The sequence below is a fragment of the Rhamphochromis longiceps genome, linkage group LG11, assembly GCF_057381845.1.
Source record: "Rhamphochromis longiceps isolate RC_006_pf linkage group LG11, R_longiceps_female_GT1.1, whole genome shotgun sequence".
Taxonomy (NCBI): domain Eukaryota; kingdom Metazoa; phylum Chordata; class Actinopteri; order Cichliformes; family Cichlidae; genus Rhamphochromis; species Rhamphochromis longiceps.
Window position 1 is genome coordinate 19,323,591 of NC_140567.1, and position 19,433 is coordinate 19,343,023.

Here is a 19,433-nt window from a genome sequence, read left to right on the forward strand (position 1 = left end):
ATCATCATACAGTTCAGCATGAGGACGGCAAGGGATGAAGTATGGAGGAAATCCAAAGAGGCCAGGGTCTGCAAAGAACTGAACATAAAATTTAAAGAAGACTTCTCCAAAGAAGACCGTGAAGCTCGGATCAAGCTGTGGCCCAAGGTGCAGGAAGCGCGAAACAACGGCAAAAGAGCATTCCTAAAGGAGGGTTATGCAATAATAGACGGTAAAAGGATCGATCTGTGAGATGCACTTGAAGAAGTCACTACAAGTTAACCAAAAAATGTGGGTATGTATATGTGTATATATATATTTATATATACATATCTGTTAAAAATACACAAATAAAAAATAGGAGAGGGTCAAAAAGCAAAGTCGTAGTTAAATGTGAGCTATACAGAGCTAAAATTGCCGCATATAGAAAGGGGTAGTACTGTGATAGGGTCGGAGTACACTCTAAAAAGTAATTCATCAGGCCTTTTACCACCACTTGATTAAATCCATGGCTGCAACATAAAAATTCTAATTTATTGATTAAGATAGACCTTCTAAGTTGCAAACTTTATTTTTTTGGGTTGTGTTGAAATAATAATGTTGGTAATTACATTAAATTAATTTTATATGTAATTTGAAATTAAATCCCAATGTTAGTGGGTTTAAAATAAAATTCAAGTTGTAATTACTTAAAGAAATTGAATAGATAACTTATTTTTTTTCCACTGTAACTTCTGATTTCAAATTCCCTCCCCTACCGACTTAACTAGCCCGGCAAATTCACACATGTTGGGTTGCATGGTGCAAGCTTTTGTAAAAGACATTTCAAGGTAAGTAACATTTCATTTACAAATAACAGTTCTACCAAAGCAAAGCATTTGTGCTAGTCACCTGTAGTGGATTTGTGTATGATGTGATGCTCATACAGATAAGGAAATACTTTGCACTACCACATGTAGCTAATGCTAGCCATTCTAAACTTTAGCACAGCAGAGGATAAGACTTATAAAGTTTCATTTGACAAAAGTCTTCAACTAGAGAGTGCAACTGTGGCTAGGAAAAGTGTGGTTAAAGTTTTGCTACACAGTGCAATCTAATTTCGATCTTAGGCTGATTTTGTTTTTCTTTTTACCAAAATTAGAAGCCTTAAACTGTGAATAGTTTTGTCAGAGGGATAAGGCTTCTTTTTTCCATCTGGCTCACCTATCTTATGTCTTTATAAAACTTGCATGACCTATACGTAATATTACATTGTAAATGATTTTGGTTAGTATTGTGATACAGCTTAAATTGTTCTTGATCTTAAGAGCTGTAGCTATCTTTGTTTTGTTTTTTGGGTTTTTTTTTTTAAAATCAGATTGTGTGAAATATTGTTAATGTCATTCCAATAGCATTATTCTGGCATAGGCTATGTGAATCTACTTAATATTAAGACTTTATGTAAGCAGTTAGTATAGTGTGATAATCTAGGGTCATTAGTGCTTTGTTAAGTTGGGACACATTTTTTACAAAATGGGCTGGGAGTGAACAATGTGTAAATTCGAAACCTCTGCAAAAACAGGGTTGCTAAAACATTAGAGATTACACCACGGTTATGGTGGGGAAGTCTCCCTTGTCTTCACCAAGATTGTTTTTGTTCCCTCAAAACTTGGGGTAGCCTTAGATCACTTCTATCCTCTTTAAATAATGTATTAGAGCATTCATTAATGCAGTATAGCTAATAGTCTGCAAGGTTTAATTCTTCTGTTTGTGTGGTCTACAGATAAAGGAGGAGTTCAAGAGAATAACCACTGTAAGCCTTGAATGGCTACACTTGATAATTGCACCCCAAAACTGATGGATGTCATTTTATCAAGGGGAGGAGCTAAAGGAGTGAGAATCAGGCAGATCAAGGACATGCTTCTTGAGGTGGGACAACTATTTAGACTTTGGGTAGCTTTGAAATGCACTTTGTTGTCAGTCACCCATGTATTTTATACTCATACTTTATTTTTTCTTAAATAGCACAATACAATTGAAACACGCAGAGAAGTAGCCATCTGCTGCCTTATCACTTTCCTTGGAGAGAAGGACGAGGACCTTTTCATGGAGTTTGGTGTAAGTTATTCAGCATTGTGTGTGTGTGTGTGTGTGTGTGTGTGTGTGTGTGTGTGTGTGTGTGTGTGTGTGTGTGTGTGTGTGTTCCATTGATCATCTGAATTCATTAAGGTTCAGTAAGTATAAAAGTCTAATCTATAATTCACTAACCTATTTTTTAAAATTTGCTTTACAAGGACACCGAAGAACTTAAGGCAGGTGATGAAAACTGCCATCATCAGTGACCGGTACACCCCTGGATCTAACCATAAGACTGCAACCATTGTGGTGGAGGAAACAAAAATCATGGAGGGCCAGAATTTCCCAAGGTGCTGTGTTTTGCTCATGGGCATAATATATGCTCTCAATCTGAGCTAATGCAAGGATCTGAAATATACTTTTGAAGTTGTTCAGAAGCTGTTCCTTGACCTTGATGGAACCATCATTATGTTAAAGATGTTGACTCTGTTTCAAAAATTGTTAACTGTTTTGAATCCCGTATGTGTAAAATTGATCTTAAAGGTGTTTGCTGCATTGTGTAATAGAAAGATGCAAGATCTTGTAAAGTTTGGTAGGCATTGAAAGTTAACATTTACTGAACACTTGCATGGAAGTATTACTGCAACAAAATATTTTCTAAGTAGATTTTTTACCAATTGAACACATTTGTTTCTGTGGTGTTAAATACATAAAGGCATATTCTATAACATGGCTGTGATGGTATAAATCTAAATTTCTGGTTTATTTTCACTTTTTAAATACAAAGTGTTGAAATGCCTACAGTTAAAAAATAAAAAAGTTATTTGATAAAAAAAAAATGTTGAATGAATTCCTTTCTTAAAAGCTATTACAATAAAAAAAAGAGACAGCTAAAATGATGATAATAATGATGAAAATCAGCAACTTAATATTTTAAATAATGAACTTTAAAAAATTGTTTTTGTAATTGCTGTAATTAATTACATAACACTTAAAAATCATTTCAAATAATGTGGAAAAAGTAATTGGAGGAACATAATTTTTATGAGTAAACAACTTAAAAATATGTTTTTAAGCTACCAAATATTACGTAAATGGTAATTAAAATCACCTTTGATTATGGAGGATAATTTAATTCCCGTAACTCAATATAGTTTGTTGGTTCAATCTAATTTCAACATAAGTTATCATAACTCAAAAAGAGTAATGGAAACTGTTGCGTTAATTTTTTTTGTTGAGCTTAAACAATAGTTTTTAGAGTGTACTGTTATGATTACATAGGTAGGACACTAGGCTTATTCCCGCTTCAAGCACTTTTTTTTCTTCTAGTAAGTGCCAAGGAAGCCGTTACTGTTCTTGTTTTGTATTTTGTTCTTGCGTTTTTTGTTTTTGTTTTTTCTTTATCTTATAGATGGCTGTTCTATTAAGTTCCTTAAATGTGCGAGGCTTAAAAAACAATGTCAAACGTAAGGCCATGTTTTTATTCTGCAAGGAAATTAAGGCAAACATTTTGTTTTTACAAGAAACACATTCTGGTAAGGAAGAGGAAACATTTTGGAAACATCAATGGGGAGATAGTATTCTTTATTCACATGGTACTACTCACTCAGCAGGAGTAATGATCTTATTCAACAAATTTGCAGGGAGAGTTATTGATCATAAAAGCGATGGAATGGGGCATTGGATCATGGTGTTGGTAGAAGTCTGTGAACAGAAAATTATTCTTATTAACGTGTATGGATACAATAACAGGTCTCTAAATAGAAATATGATGTCTAACTTAAGTAAATTAATTGCAAAGTGGAGTACTACATATGGTTCTACCCAGGTAATAACTGGAGGCGATTTTAACCTGGCTCCTAACTCATGGCTTGACAGACAACCACAAAGAGGAAATCAACCAGAACACGATAGCATTATTTGTGACTTTTGTACGACAACCAATATGATCGATTATTGGAGGATGACAAACCCAAATACGAAGAAATATACTTGGTTTAGTCCATCAAATAAAAACGTATGTTCAAGATTAGATTATTGGCTTGTCTCCCAAACAGTATCATAATATGTAACGAAATGTGAGACCCACACTGTAAAAAAGGGCAGTGAAATTGACATAAAAACCATGTAAAACCCCTACAGAAATGTATAGTAAACCCCAAAACACAACTTTCCTGTTTCGATCACAGTGAATTATTGTAAACCTTTAAACAGAATGTTCCTGTTATATTTACAACATGAATGTGTGATTATAATCAAATTTATTGGTTAAAACTACAAATACTGTGAATAAAAACAGTGAAACACCGTAATACTCATAACCAAACAATCATGTTAATTTGACATGCAAATACTGTAAAAATCACAGTTTTAGTCAGTTTTCCTTAAAAACACATGACGTATATGTAAGTCACTTTACAACTGCATGGATGTACTGGGCCTACTTTTAACATGATTCATGAAATGATGCAAAGTCATGGATTGGACTAATAAAAATGTTTTCACAGAAGATGTCATTGTGAACCTGAGAGGTTGCCTCTCCATTTATAGGCTATATAAAAATATACAATTAAAATTGTTTACATCATGTTTTTTTCTTAAATCATTTGCAGCCTATTGTAGGGTAACCAATAAGAAATTATTATTTAACGACTAAGTAATGCTTCTGTCATAATGCTTGTATTCTTTATGTTTCTTTTAATTGCAATGTGATACTTAGACTAGAATACTTTTTTGGGTTAGGTCAGCAATGTCTCATTATTAAAGGCTAAACAAACTTACAGTGCCTCCCATAGGATCTCTATGGTGCCTCATCTCCACAGAGCTGTAAGCTACTTCAGGCCACTCACAGTTGCACTGAGCGCGCCTAATTTTGAATGTGCATCTGAAGCTCGTCTCTGATTGGATAATGACGTGAGGGCGGGAGGAGAAGAGCGCCTAGTTCACGACTATAGCTAACGAGCCAGCACGAGAGAGAAGACGGGAGAAGAAAACATCGAACTTTCAGCAACTACGTTGTTAGGACAAATTACAAACATACGATTTCAAGTGTTTTTTGAGGATCTGTGTTTGTTCGTCAGAAAGTCTGCACGGTAAGTTCAATATCTTGGCGACGTTTTTTCGAGATAAAAGCACCAGTTGATATTTAGACCAAGGCTCATAACCTAGCGCTAGCATGGTAGTTCAGCTGAAAAGCACAGGCAAACTTTAGAAATACTAAAAATGATCATCTGCGTCTTTTTTGTAAAAAGGTATTGGTCACATTAAGAGGCTATGTACTACATTGCAGAGTGCATAAGAATGAGCCTTGTTGTATTTTTAAATGTGTTGGCGCCAATTGCAGCCAAACATTCACCATGTACTCTGCTTTCAAGGGGCATTTTTATCGTGTGCACAATGCACCTGCACTTCAAGCTACTCCTAAAGCTCTTGTTGCAGATTTAAAATGTGCAGTTTCATTATGTGCCCGCCATTTTCAAACAGTGAAAGAGCTAGTGTCTCACTTAAATGATCATATTGCAGGGGGCAGGTCTGTGTCATGTCCAGTAAGTGGTTGTAAGCATATGTTTACAAAAAAGTCATCATTTACTTCTCACATGTGTAGGAAGCATAAAGCTTGTTCCCCAGATGGTATTGATGACATGTACAAGGAATCTCGTCCTCAGCCCCCAAATGACAGTACAGAATATTCAGAAAACACACATGAAACCATGGCATCTGCTAGTTCAGCCAGTGATATGCCAGAGAAGGATAGTCATTCTTATCTCAGAAACATGTGTCTCTTTTACCTTAAACAGCTACTCAGCTACTTTGAAGAGAAGGAGGAGTCCATGCTTCTCTGTGTTGAAGATACATGTCTGGCAGATGAGGTACAACTGGAGCAAGTGCCTCTGACACCCACTATTATCATGTGTGGTAAGTCTGTTTCATAGCTCTCTCTCTCTCTTTTTTTTTTAAGTGCATTTTTTATAGAATGTCATGTGACTGCCGTGTTTATTGATATAACCTGTTAAATAATTTCTTCACAGGACAGTCCTGCTATTCCTCAAGAAGATACATGCTGAGTGTTGATCGGCACCTCGTCAGCACAAACATATCCTCCTTCATTTCTGCACTGTGCCTCATGTTCGGGAGCTACTACAATTTCAACATCCATTATCCATCTGAGCTGGCTTCCACTTTAGAGTTTCTTCAGAGGTGAACAAATATGGCTTTGTTATTTCTCATAACTGAGACTCTGGGATCTGGAGTCTGGCTTTGATGTGGTTCGAGTCCAGGTCTGGCTCTGAGTCTCGGTCGGCTTTGGAGCCGGTTTCAGTTGTTTTTTCTGTTTTTTGTTGTTGTTTTTTTTGTTTGTTTGGTTTTTTTAAATACATTAACAGTCTGAATCCGGGTCCAAGCCTGGCCGAGACTCAGGGCTAGACCAAGCATCAACTGACGTCTGACTACCTATAACCTTTGCTTTGGATTTTAACAATGCTAAAGTGTGACATATCACTGCAGAAGACACTCGTGAAGGGTGCCAATACTTTTGACCATGCATTGTTCACTTCCCCACAGCATTTTGGTTATACTTTGTCTTGAACGTGGTCATGGCCATGACTGTATATATATGTATATACTTAATTTTTACTTACTTTGTATGTGTATTTTAACTGATCAATTATAAAAATGCTTAATAAACTTTTATATGATTGTTATTCTACAGGTGTTTCTTCTCCATAAACCCAGAAAAAGGAACCAAAGTAGAGAACAAAAACTCAAAGCGTCGTCTCAGTGTGAACCCTCGAGTCCTCACCCTGATTTAGGATCTCGCCGACCACGAGTGGCGCTAAGCCTAAATCTTGACTCTCTGTGGACTGTTAGTTTTACTTTGTTAATTTTGTTCCACAATGTGTACTGGAACCTTTTACTGGTCGAATGCATGAAGCCAATTCATGAAGATGTTCTTTCTTTGTAGGAATGTTCTTTATTTACATAAGAAAAGAAAAAAAACAACATGCTGCTACTGCAGTGTTTCTAGACCACATGTGTAGGTTTGTTTCACCACGTGGTTTTGCTGATGTTTTCTGACCAGGGCCATGGTTGTGGTGACAGCAGGGTGCGTGTTGCGTTGCACGGTGATTATGATCATTTTTGGCACAATATGTGTTTTTTGTTTTAAAGTCTTAACAGGTTATTTAACTTTTTCTGGTGGAGGGTCTAACAAATGCTTGTTTCATGAACATGGTTCTTGCTTTGCAGGAATGTTCCACAGCTTTTATAGCCTATATTTTGATTGAATTGTGTAGTTGCTGTGTGCCTTGCATATTGTGTTAGTTGGAAAAATGGATCCATTTGCTGTCATTTTGCTAATGTGGCTGCAAAATAAATTTCCCAAAAGTGATATTTTCCTCTCTTGTGTTTTCTCATGTGTATTTTTGCATGTTTGGGTGTAGGCGTAGCAGTAAGAAATTTGCTGGGTTATGGTTAAAATTTTACATTAAAACATATAATATTCAGCATAGATTTTATGTATAATTTACAGAGCAGCTCCATTTAATATGCACAGTTTCACCGTAGTTCTACCATTTTAAATTAGTTCTTTGTACGATATTTCCCTGTTAATTTTGCAGTTTATGGATCCACAAAAAGCATTTATTACTTGTAAAAGATACAGGAAATAGTGTATTTATATATCACATCTATGTGTGAAATTAACTTCTTTTTCCTGTAGATTTAACAGTTTTAATCTGAGATTCATTCACTGTAAATCAATTTACAAGTTGCATCTGTAAAGCGTTTTTACAGGAAGTCCCTGGTAACCCCAGCTGCCAGGGTTTTCCTGTAAAAACAGCACGTTTTTTTTTACAGTGCAGTCAACCCCACTTACTGATCATTGTCTGATAAGTCTCTTATTATCTCTACGTAAACAACAAAGATCTGACAACATATGGAAATTTAACAATAGTTTATTACAAAACGAAGACTTCTGTAAACAAGTTAAAGAACTTAAATCAGAAATTAACAATATGAGCATGACTAATGTCAGTAAATGGGAATGGTTTAAATATAGTGTGAAACAATTAGCTATAGAAACGGGAAAGAAAGTGTCTGCCCTACGCGTATGTGAACAGAATAATCTAACTGAACAAATTCATTTATTATGTGGTAAATCCTGTATGACTGCGGAAGAGTCAGAACGCTTACAATCTTTACAAAATAAGCTAGATGAGGTGTACTTGATTAAAGCTAAAGGAGCATATGTAAGGTCTAGAGCCAAGTGGATTGAGCATGGAGAAAAAAATTCATTTTATTTCTATAGTCTAGAGAAGCGTAGACAAACAAAGAAAAAAATAACTAAATTGAGTAAGGATGGTACTATAATTGAGGAACCAAACAAAATAAGTGAGGAAATTAACATGTTCTATAGTAATCTGTATAAATCAAGAACTGAAAAAGAAAATGCAGATATCTTTTTTGATATGATTAAAGATCAGGTAAAAAAATTGGAAGAGGATGATAAAACATGGTTAGAAGAAGATCTGAAAATATCCGAATTAGATACAGCTCTAAAACAAATGAAAAATGGAAAATCGCCTGGAATTGATGGTCTAACGATTGAATTTTATAAAACCTTTTGGCAAGACATTAAAGATTTGTTATTTAATGGCTTTTTGGATTGTTTAAAAAATGAAGAACTATCCCCAACAATGAAAACAGGATTAATAACCTTATTACCCAAACCAAACAAAGATTTACAAATGCTAGACAATTGGAGACCCATAACACTTTTATGTAACGACTATAAATTATTAGCCTTAGTATATGCAAATAGGCTTAAAAGCGTCTTAACCAAATTGATTGATGAGTGCCAATCAGCATTTATTAAAGGAAGGCAGATTCATAATAACATAAGATTAATATTAGATATGATTGACTATCGATCCTTTATTAATTCAGAAAGTTTAATACTATTTATTGACTTTTTTAAAGCATTTGATTCAATAGACCATAATTTTTTATTTAGATCTTTAGAACTTTTTGGATTTGGAAACAAATTTTGCAAAGTGATCAAACTGTTCTACAAGCAAATTTATAGTTATGTTTCGCTCAATCCAGGCATAACATCTAGGATAGACATATTCTGTGGAATTCGACAGGGTTGCCCAATTTCTCCAAAATTATTTATTCTTTGCACTCAATTAATGGCTTACCTCATTGTGAACCATTCAGACATCGAAGGAATAAACATTTTTGATATTGAACTGAAAATAAGTCAGTTTGCAGATGACAGTAATATTTTTAAAGGATAAATCAATACTCGAGAAAGCATTGAATGTCATTTCAATTTTTTCTAAAGCTTCAGGCTTGTGTCTGAACCTGAAGAAGTGTGAACTTTTGCCACTTTATGATTGTATGGAAAATAGCATGAGGACGATTCCAGTGAAAAATGAAGTTAAGTATCTAGGCATCTATTTAAACAAAGACATCAACACTAGAGAATCAAAAAACCTAAAAGACAAAATTGATGGCATATCCAAAACACTAAATCATTGGTTGACGAGAGATATTACAATTTTTGGACGCAATCTATTATCCAAATCAGAGGGCGTCTCAAAGATGGTTTATCCAGCATACTCACTATACATTACCCCGAAAAGTATTAAAAAGATTAACTCTATAATCTATCAATTCATTTGGCGCAATAAAACACATTATATTAAAAAATCACAACTTGTCAAAGATTACGCTAAAGGTGGTATAAAGTCAATTGATTTTCAATCAATGGTTGGAGTATTTAAAATAAACTGGATAAAAGCCTTCCTCTTGAAACCTGACTCCATATGGTTCCATATCCCAAAAAATATTTTCAAAAAGGTGGGAGGGTTGGATTTTCTCCTGAAATGTGATTTTGATATATTGAAGTTGCCTGTGAAACTGTCAGAATATCATAAGCAGGTCTTGTCTTATTGGAAGATGGTGTTTGCCCATAACTTTTCACCACATTGCTCCACCTTGTGGAATAACAGAACAATTGCAATTAATAAGAAGTCATTGTTTATTAAAGAGTGGTTTGAAAAAAACATAATCTTTATAACAGACTTACTTGATGAAAGGGGTCAGTTTCTCTCAGTGGGTGTTTTTATTGCTAAGTTTAACATTCAGTGTTCCCTTAGAGAATATGACAAGGTTTGTAAGGCAATCCCCTTACCTCTGTTGAGTTTGATTCAAGGTTATTTGTATTACTCTAAGGCACAAATTAGTCTACCTTCTTTACATCTAAACCAGATTCCTTTGACGGATAAAAACTGTAATAATAAAACCATGAACAAGATATTTAAAAACAAATTATTTCACGACTTTAACAGTAACACAAAACTAAAAGGGAGTAATGTTAAAATAACGAACAAATATACGCACTTTTTAAAATGGCCTATCCCCCCCAAAGTCAAAGAAATGCAATTTAAAATAATTAATGGATATTACCCAGCAGCTGAAATGCTTAAAAAAAGGTTTGGGTTTGAGGTAGAGCCATGTGGATTTTGTTCACAAAATGTGGAAAGTATTGATCATTTGTTTTTTTCCTGCTCAGTAACAACTGACTTTTGGCAAGATCTAGTAGACTGGTTGAGTATAAGAATAGATGGGATGACCCCACTGACTCTAACACAAGTTTTATATAATAATGGTGATCCATCTAAGGAACTGTCCATGCTACACAAGGTGGTGATAATTATGGGCAAATACCACATACACAAATGCAAATGGCAAAGTAAAAGACCTTCCCTAACTGTATTGAAAATTGAATTAAAATCTTTTTTGTCATCTTTAGAATTACTGAGGGATTCATGTAAAGAGGCTGCTTTGATATGCGACAATGGGACTCAATCTCTATCCTTTTAATGATTGTGTTTTTGGTGTACTAAGTAAGCCACATGTATGTTAAAGTGTTCGCAGAAAGGAAACTGTTATATGTCATAAAAATGGCCTTCATATATTTATGTATATGTATATATGTGGGGTTTTTTTTTGTTTGTTTGTTTTGTTTTGGGTTTTTTTTCGTTTGGTTTCTTATTCAACCTTTTCAAGATGTTGTTGCACTAATGTTGTCTCCCAACGAGAGATTGTAATATGTGCATAAATTTAATTAAAGTATGAAAAAAAAAAAAAACTTTACACATGCACAGTAAGGATCGGAGAGTCCTGATCCGTAACTTTCTTTTTCTTTTTTGTCTACATTGTACTGAAATGCTTCATTATTGCAAACATTTTAAGATATACTTGTTATTCTTAACATCTTAACAGATACTCTGACCCATAACTATCGTAAAACGCTACGACCGGAAGTAGAAACCTTTCGCGCATGCGGGGTACAGATCGGGTTTCCGGTACGGATCGGGTAGTGACACTGCGCTCTGCAGGCTATCTGTGCAGTAGAACACACAGGACCCCAAGGCTGTCCGATTCAGTGCCTGCGTGAGCCCAAAGCTGCCCGATTCAGTGCCTGCGTGAGCACCACCCGTGGGAATCATCATTGATCAGAGTATCCTAGCTATATTGCCAGTTATCACAGTATGTGTCAGAAATAGTAATACAGTACTGAACGCATAACATAACAAAGATAAGAATGCATAAGATAATAATAATAATAATAATGGATACTTTATTGATCCCCATGGGGAAATTACTTGTTTTTCTCTGCATTTGACCCATTCACTCTGTGAAGCAGTGGGCAGCCCACTAAGCAGGCGCCCGGGGAGCAGTGTGTAGGGACGGTACCTTGCTCAGGGGTACCTCAGGGTAGCCGTTAAGTGGATTCGAACCGCCGACCTTCCGATCATGGGGCGACCACTTTACCTACTGAGCTATCCCTGCCCCATATGGAGGAGGGGCAATATCTATTACAATACTTCCATCTGTGCCCACCCATTACATGAGTCCCACAGTTTCTTTTTTTGACATTGTGTAACAATTTAAACAAATCTTTTTTTTTAATGCATTAGTTTGGTGTCTTAGTAATGAAGTAGGTTGTGAAGTTGTGAGATAGTAAGAGCTTAAGCATAAATCGTACAAGACAACATGTCATGTAAATGCCGAAAGGTATCAACTAAGTAAATGAAATCCTGTGTTAACAGCTCTGCACCAACAATCTCCAGGTACAACTTAAGACAATGAGGCGAATAAGTAAAAGGTACAGTCATTCTTTTCAAATTAGAAAAAAACATGAAAATGTCTTTCCTCTTTGTCAACCAAACTCCTCATTGATGCAGTTGTTGATATAACTGAGCATTTTTATTACTTTGGATCCATGTGCTAATTTTAATGTTATTTGAATGGATACTAGATGTAGTATGAGATAGTCTGTCACTCTATAACATAGATCTCATATTGTTTCACTAGAACTTCTACACATATTAGGGGAGGTGTCATAATAGTTTATAACTAAAATGTGAATGTGCTGAGGTACAATCAGCCTCCCATTGAAGACTAGGTTGTGCATCTAAAAAGCTAAACTTTTTTAAAATACTAAATGAATGACCTCACTCACATATACTACAGCATAACTGCTTTTTTCCTTCCATTTCAAATGTGTCCTCTTTTATTCAACTCAAGATGAACTTTTACAAGCTCTGTAGAAGCACTAAGAGATGAATGAGTTGTAGTTGACCTCTATTAATATCACTGCAATAAAGAGCAAAGGACATCTGGCAGAGCCAGGTTAGAATAAGCACAGATATTTGTGCTCAATGGAAGATGCGAGGCAAGATACAACATACGCTTAAAGAGATGACAAATACCTCGTACATCATTATTATTATTATTATTATCATTATTATTATTATTACGTTACATATGAAATCTGAAATTCAACTTGTGAAAAATAAAATGTGTTATTTTATAATCTTATAAATCTTCTTAACACCCCTTTGATAAAATCTTGGCAAATCATTCAAAAAAGGATAAATATTGATACGTATGACCTGCTTCCCCATTCTACACTTTATAAATTCACAGAAATTGTGGAAAAGTGGATCAAGTGAGTATTAAAAGCAGAACGGAAACTTGACATCACTTGTCCATAGAGGAAATAAAAGCACCCACACATACACACATTTGTTATTTTATTTAGATGTGGAAATAAGAAGAAGAGATGGATGTTTGGCAGTGGCTTTTGTTTTTCATATGCATTTGCGTCAAAGGTATGATACATTTTGCACAATGTGTATGAATAGAGGTAATGTTTACTTACTTATTTGCCAGTTACAGAACTGAACAGTCAGTTGTGTCTTATAATGCATCTTTTGTTGTCCAGGCAGTTTTTAGGGAATCGGCATTTTGTTTCATACATTTAAGATTCCTGTCTCTTGTTGATCAACCTGTTTCTGTGCTTCATTTCTTCACACTTTGTGCATTTTATTACAGTTACTCAAACAGAAGCGTCATCTTGGACTATTGCTGTCCCATCCTCAGTAAAAGGTCTCCTTGGGTCATGTGTGGTGATCCCTTGCTCTTATAACTACCCAAATGCAAAGGTCCAAACATTCACAGGGATTTGGACCAATGATGGGAATCAAGTCATCTATCATCCAACTGAATCTAAAATGCTGGAGCAGTATAGGAGACGAACAAAACTTCTTGGAGACATCAGCAAGAGTAACTGTTCTCTGATGATTGAAAATCTTCAACAAAATGATGGAGGGCCTTTTCACTTCAGGATTGAACTTGGAGGCTATAACAGTTTTTCCTACTTAAATAAGAAAGTCTCCATTTCAATGATTCGTAAGTAAAATGTTCATTAATATTGCCAATAATAAAATCGCATTTTCCAAGCTTAGTATTGTCTGTTTATTCAGTGTTGTTGCTAGTTTTTTGGTCTGAGCTGATTCATTTGTACTAATAACAGATACACGTTTGCTTTGTTACCTAACTGATTCAAACCTAAGCTCTGTCAATGCATTTATGAACCAGCAAATCAACCTATAACAGCACTTTATTATTAATATTATCCAGCAGTGTGTTCAGTGTCTGTGGCTTTTTTCCTCACATTTTGCTTCTGAAAGCCCAATGTAACTAATTACTTAGAACCCTGAAAGGCAGGTTTTGCGGTTAATACAAATTGATTTGGTTTAGAGGGTTTTTTTTTCTTTAATATTTCTGTTTTCATGTTCATCATTTGTGCTATTAAATCAGGCTAATTCATTTTATCTTTCAGTTTATGTGTGATGTTGCATCCAGTTCTTTGTTTTCCTACATTCTCAAGCTTGAAATCAGACTGAAAGTACATCTTGCATCGGTTTGGAAACATGCAGACATGGAAAGATTAAATAATTCCAAATGAAGCCACCACTCTTTTCCTGTTATATTTTCCAACCAGAGCTGATTCTTTTTTTCATGAACAGCAACTCAAACAAAACAGGAAATATCTTTCTTCCTATTCTTTCCCCCCATACTTCCTTGTAATATGTGTTAGTAATATACAGTATCTGCGTTATGCATTAATAACCTCACTAGACTCTGGTGGTGATTTTCAACACTTTATTCATGTTTAACGTATTTTCTGCACTATAAGTCACACTTAAAATCCTTGAATTTTCTCAAAAATCAAGAGTGCGCCTTATAATCCGGTGCACCTTATGTGTGAATTTTGGTTGTGCTTACTGACCTCGAACTGATTTCATGTGGTACGCTCAAAAATCTGTCAAAAAGTGCTTTCGTACGAAGCATGATGGGTTGTCAGAGAATTACAGCTACCGTACTCAGGAGCCTCGCGGTGTAATCTAGGTCCAAACTCTGCTTCAGGTCCCAAAGTCAAACAATCACTGCGGCATCACTGAGAGTTAATACCTGAGTTAAAGAATTGTTTCATCTTTAATAAAATGATCTGCGTTGCTGCTTTACCAGGTGTAACAATTAAGTTTAACATTTGCTTAATGTAATGTAATATGTAATTATGTATGAAAACAGACCCGTTCATCGACAGTGCATCTTATAATCCGGTTCACATTATGGTCTGAAAAATACAGTATCAACAAATTTAATTAATATGAGGAAGGCACGTTCATAAGTCAAAGCTTTATAAAATACAGTATCAACTGCCGAGTACATTAAGTGTTCTCTCAGAAAATTTTTATTATTCATGATCTTTCTTGTTAACACAGGTGAACCAAATGCCATTGATTTTTCTGCGCATGAGGACATAAAGGAGGGTCAACCTGTGTCTGCATCCTGCTCTGTGTTTCACTCCTGCCCCACATATCCACCAGCTTTTCACTGGAGTCACTCTGGAGAGCAGCATTTTCAAGCACAGAAGCTTCATGATGGCCAGTGGAAGGCAACATCAATTTTAATGTTTCGCTCAAACCGCACTGATCACAACAAACTGTTACAATGCAGAGTAACATACCACGGAGGAAAGCACCAAGAAACATCCAAGACCCTTAAAGTAAAATGTAAGTGTGCATTTCTAAATATGTGTTGATGATAAAAGACAAATTCCTCAAGCATTTTAAAAACTAAAATTTGTGCAGTACTTTTTGATGTTTCATTTACATGTTTAAACAGACAAAAGAAAGTCCAAATAAACAGAAAGGGGATTATATGTAAAGCAGAAGCTAAGGGGGTCAAATGTCAAATGTTCCAGCATGATTGGTGACGTGATACATTTCATTTCAGCAGTGAATGTGAAGTTGTGTTACCATTTAAAAAAATTAAATTATTACAGTCTAATTTTTGCAGCTTCTGCATCTAGCTTCAGTCAGAGTCACAGGATTCGCAGTCATCATGACTCATATAGATTCCAACCACAGTCAGCAATAAGATGTCTGGTATTTTCACTGGATGGGCATGTGAGAGAAAGAAGAGCAAATTCTGTCTGTGTCTCCGTTTATCAGTTATGACTTTATAATCATTAAATTGACTCATTTTTTTTTTTTTAAGTCGTAATTTTATTCTTTTTTTCTTTAGCGTTTCTTAGTCAATGGTGATGTTAGTTTAGCAGTCTGTCTGGTCTCCATTGACCGAAATATATCAAATATTAGATGGACTACTTGGATATTTTGTTAGTTCATGGTAGGGTTGGGCGATATGTAAAAATTTTCCAACCGACAATCGTCAGTCCAATAATCGACAATGGGCGAGTCACCCATTTTTGATGGGTGGAGCCATGTAATCATGCACGGACTGATTTGCACGTTTACAACATAAAAGAAGTTCAAGCATGGGCAAACTAATTTCCCAAAAAATTTAGAGCGTTAAAGCGGTCATCACGATTAACGAGGTTAAAATTTTTAATGCACTAAACCCATCTGGATGGGTTAATTGTTATTCGCTTTTATCATGATGATGGCACGTTAACGCTTACAGCACAAAGAAATATATAAAGGCTTTAAACCACATGAAGGGGGTAAACCTAAGGATGTAACCAAAGTGGTGTGCCACTTGTGCAGACATATAGTGTGAGCAAAGTACTTAAACACGACTAACCTGCATGAGCATGTACGTGTCCACCATCCGGCTGAGTATACTTGGCTGTCACCAGCTTCTGCAGCTCCATCAACAAGCATTTCGGCGCACTCTGAGGAGGGTGCATTTGCTCACTGTTAAAACAGCGCTGTTTCTTTCTGTTGACTGCTTCTATTAGCTCCATCATTCTTAGCAAACTTACTCATTGGCAAATAAATAAATTGCCTATCGCCGATGGGCTCAGCCTATCATCGATATATTTGTCCAATCAGAACCTTGCTGACTTTGGCAACTGCTTGAAAATTTACTCTAGTACTACCATTATGTCAAAATGCTTAATGAAACTCAGCTTTTACCTCACTGTGTAAAATGATACAAAATGCTGCAGAGTAAGGGTTAAATGTTTCTATGCAGATGCTCCAGTGAATGTGAAGGTCGAGTACCAGTCAGATGTGAATGAGGGAGAGACTGCACACCTGAAGTGCTCCAGTGATGCAAACCCTGTCACCAGCTATGAGTGGCACAGTGAAACTGGTGTTCTGCTGAATAAGGGGCAAACCTACACAATGTCAAATGTCTCCAGACACTCAGAGCCCGTGTACTGCACTGCTGTTAATGAAGAAGGACGAGTCAAGTCAAGCACCCTGAAGCTCAATGTGTTATGTAAGTAAATAATAGAACAAATATAACAACAAAAGATGAATGCATGGATATATGTTTCTAATTACATTTGCTGTTCTTACAGATGGCCCTGACATTGAGACTTACTCTAAGTGCTCCTCATATAACGGCATAGTAAAGTGTGATTGCATTGTACAGTCCAGGCCCCCCAGCATGGTCCATTTTGTTCTTGGTGACAGAGTCCTGCCAAGCACCACAGTAGAGACAAATGGCTCTGTTACTACTGGGACTCTGCAGACAGACTTTAGGTCCTTTAGGTTTGTTCACTGTCTGGCAAACAACACGCTGGGAAATGCTAACCTCACACTCTCTTTACCTGTTAATGGTAAGTAAAAATGTCAAAAATAGAACATAAATTCTTTTTATTCAACATTTCCATGACAAAAAACACAGTATGTTTTTCTTTCTTCAGACAACATGCAATATATCTTTATTGCCTCTGGAACAGGTGTCATTTTGCTCATTATTTTGATAGCTACTGCTGTCGGAGTTAAAAAATGGTGAGTCATTAAACAAATTATTGTAATATCATTAAAGGTAATGCCAAAAAACTCAAACAAAAACACCCAAACATATTTCTGCTAGCACGCGGAGATCAGGAGAGACACCACCATCTGACCTGAGCACAATGAAGTCAGAGAGACCTGTAGAGATCCCTCATTATGCCCCAGCAAGGAGGTATACATTCTTCACCTTAATTAGCAAACAAACAAAACTTTTGATTAAATGTAACCTAAGAAGGAGTGACTGAACTTCATTTTCATGTAGATAAGAAAAAAATCTTGTGTGCTTTTCTTTATTGTTTCTGCAGGAAAGAGAACTATGAGGATGCCCATTGCAATGACATTTACACCAATTTTCATGTATATGGCAACGTAGGGGTGAGTTAGGTTTTCTTCATTTGTTATGTGCCTGCATCAAACAATGGAATGAATTAAACTTATTTTTCTATGCAGACCGACTTGGATGAATCAGTATACGCCAATGTGTAACATCTGTGAAAGACCAGCTGCAGTCCATGTTTGTGTCTTCAGATGGAAGTCAAGGAAAATGTTAAAAAAAATCCTTATGCTATTTTCATCTTATATCACATATGTTATTCCAGTTGTTCATTAAGTGTTTTATCATCAGTCTCCCCGCAAAGGGAAGAGAGTATGTAGTCGATTCTGTCTATTTGTCTGTCTGTCTCATTTCCACTCTCTTTTTAAATAGGGAGTGTTTAGTGGTTGTGAAATTAAAGCAATTTGTCTTTCTGGGATTGTGTACCAACTTCAACACAGAATGCAGAAAAGCACACTGTAGTGTATGAGTGTGATTGGTATTCTTGGTGTCTAATATCTTTAGGCATCAACTAAATACAGGAAACCCTGTATTGACTATAACTTGAGGTACAGTCATTCTGCTTAAAAAAATAAAACAACAAAAAAACAAACAAACAGAAAAAGTATTTAAAATGTGTTTAAAATGTTACATCTTTTTTAAATCAAACTCATAATTTACAGCGGTTCGAAAACATCTTTGCTCCCTTCCCGATTTCCTATTTTTTGTGAGTTTTCCACACTTAGATGTTTCAGATCAAACAAATGTAAATATTAAACAAAGGTAACATATGTGCTAGCAGCACAGATGGAGCACTTGGCGAGACACAGGAGGCAGCTGACCACAGGCAGTTTTTGTGACACGAAAGAGTCCACCCAGACCGATTCTATGAGTTTTGTACAGGTGACTCGTGTCATTCAGAGCAGAGACTTGCAATGATTCAGCCAAGGTGATTAGAAGAATGCTGGGCTCTTTTGCTAATGATTGATCAAGGAACCTTTGTTCAGCTCCAGAGCAATCAGGGCATGACAAAAGTGAGTGTGAGTGTTAAAGGTGAGTTCGACCAGGCACCTAGGTTGTGGTAGGGAAGCTTCATTTATTTTGCCCGCTAGTATCTCTACAATTACTGGTAAGCAAAATCTTCTGGCCACAAGGGACAGGTGGTAATGACGTGCCCCTTTCTGCCACCATAAATACTCACTGACCATCAGCCACCTTCTCCTTACTGAGGGTCAGAGGCAAGCCCACCAAGCTGCATGGGCTGCGCTTCGGCATTTGTAGGCTCGCTTCTCCCTGGGCTGTGCTCCTCCAAGTCAGGTCCTCCAAACTCCCGAGGAGAACCCGCTAACTAGTTGCTGGAACAGGACAGGAATCTGCTGGGTCCATTAATGGCTGGATTTCTTCATCAGTTTTGCTGACTGGTGGAAAAACAGGACCCAAAACCATGACTTCCA

General features: G+C 36.1%; 1 protein-coding gene across 1 annotated transcript; it reads left to right on the forward strand.

Moving 5' to 3' along the window:
* Positions 1-142: 142 nt before the first annotated feature.
* Positions 143-18,670, forward strand: LOC146658893 (myelin-associated glycoprotein-like). Its single transcript, XM_085422628.1, has 9 exons — positions 143-274; positions 13,441-13,797; positions 15,177-15,467; positions 16,894-17,142; positions 17,225-17,485; positions 17,573-17,660; positions 17,746-17,838; positions 17,972-18,041; positions 18,117-18,670. The coding sequence occupies exons 2-9, from the start codon at positions 13,620-13,622 to the stop codon at positions 18,150-18,152; spliced, it is 1,266 nt and encodes a 421-aa protein (XP_085278754.1). The 5' UTR covers positions 143-274; positions 13,441-13,619; the 3' UTR covers positions 18,153-18,670.
* The last annotated feature ends 763 nt before the right edge of the window (positions 18,671-19,433 follow it).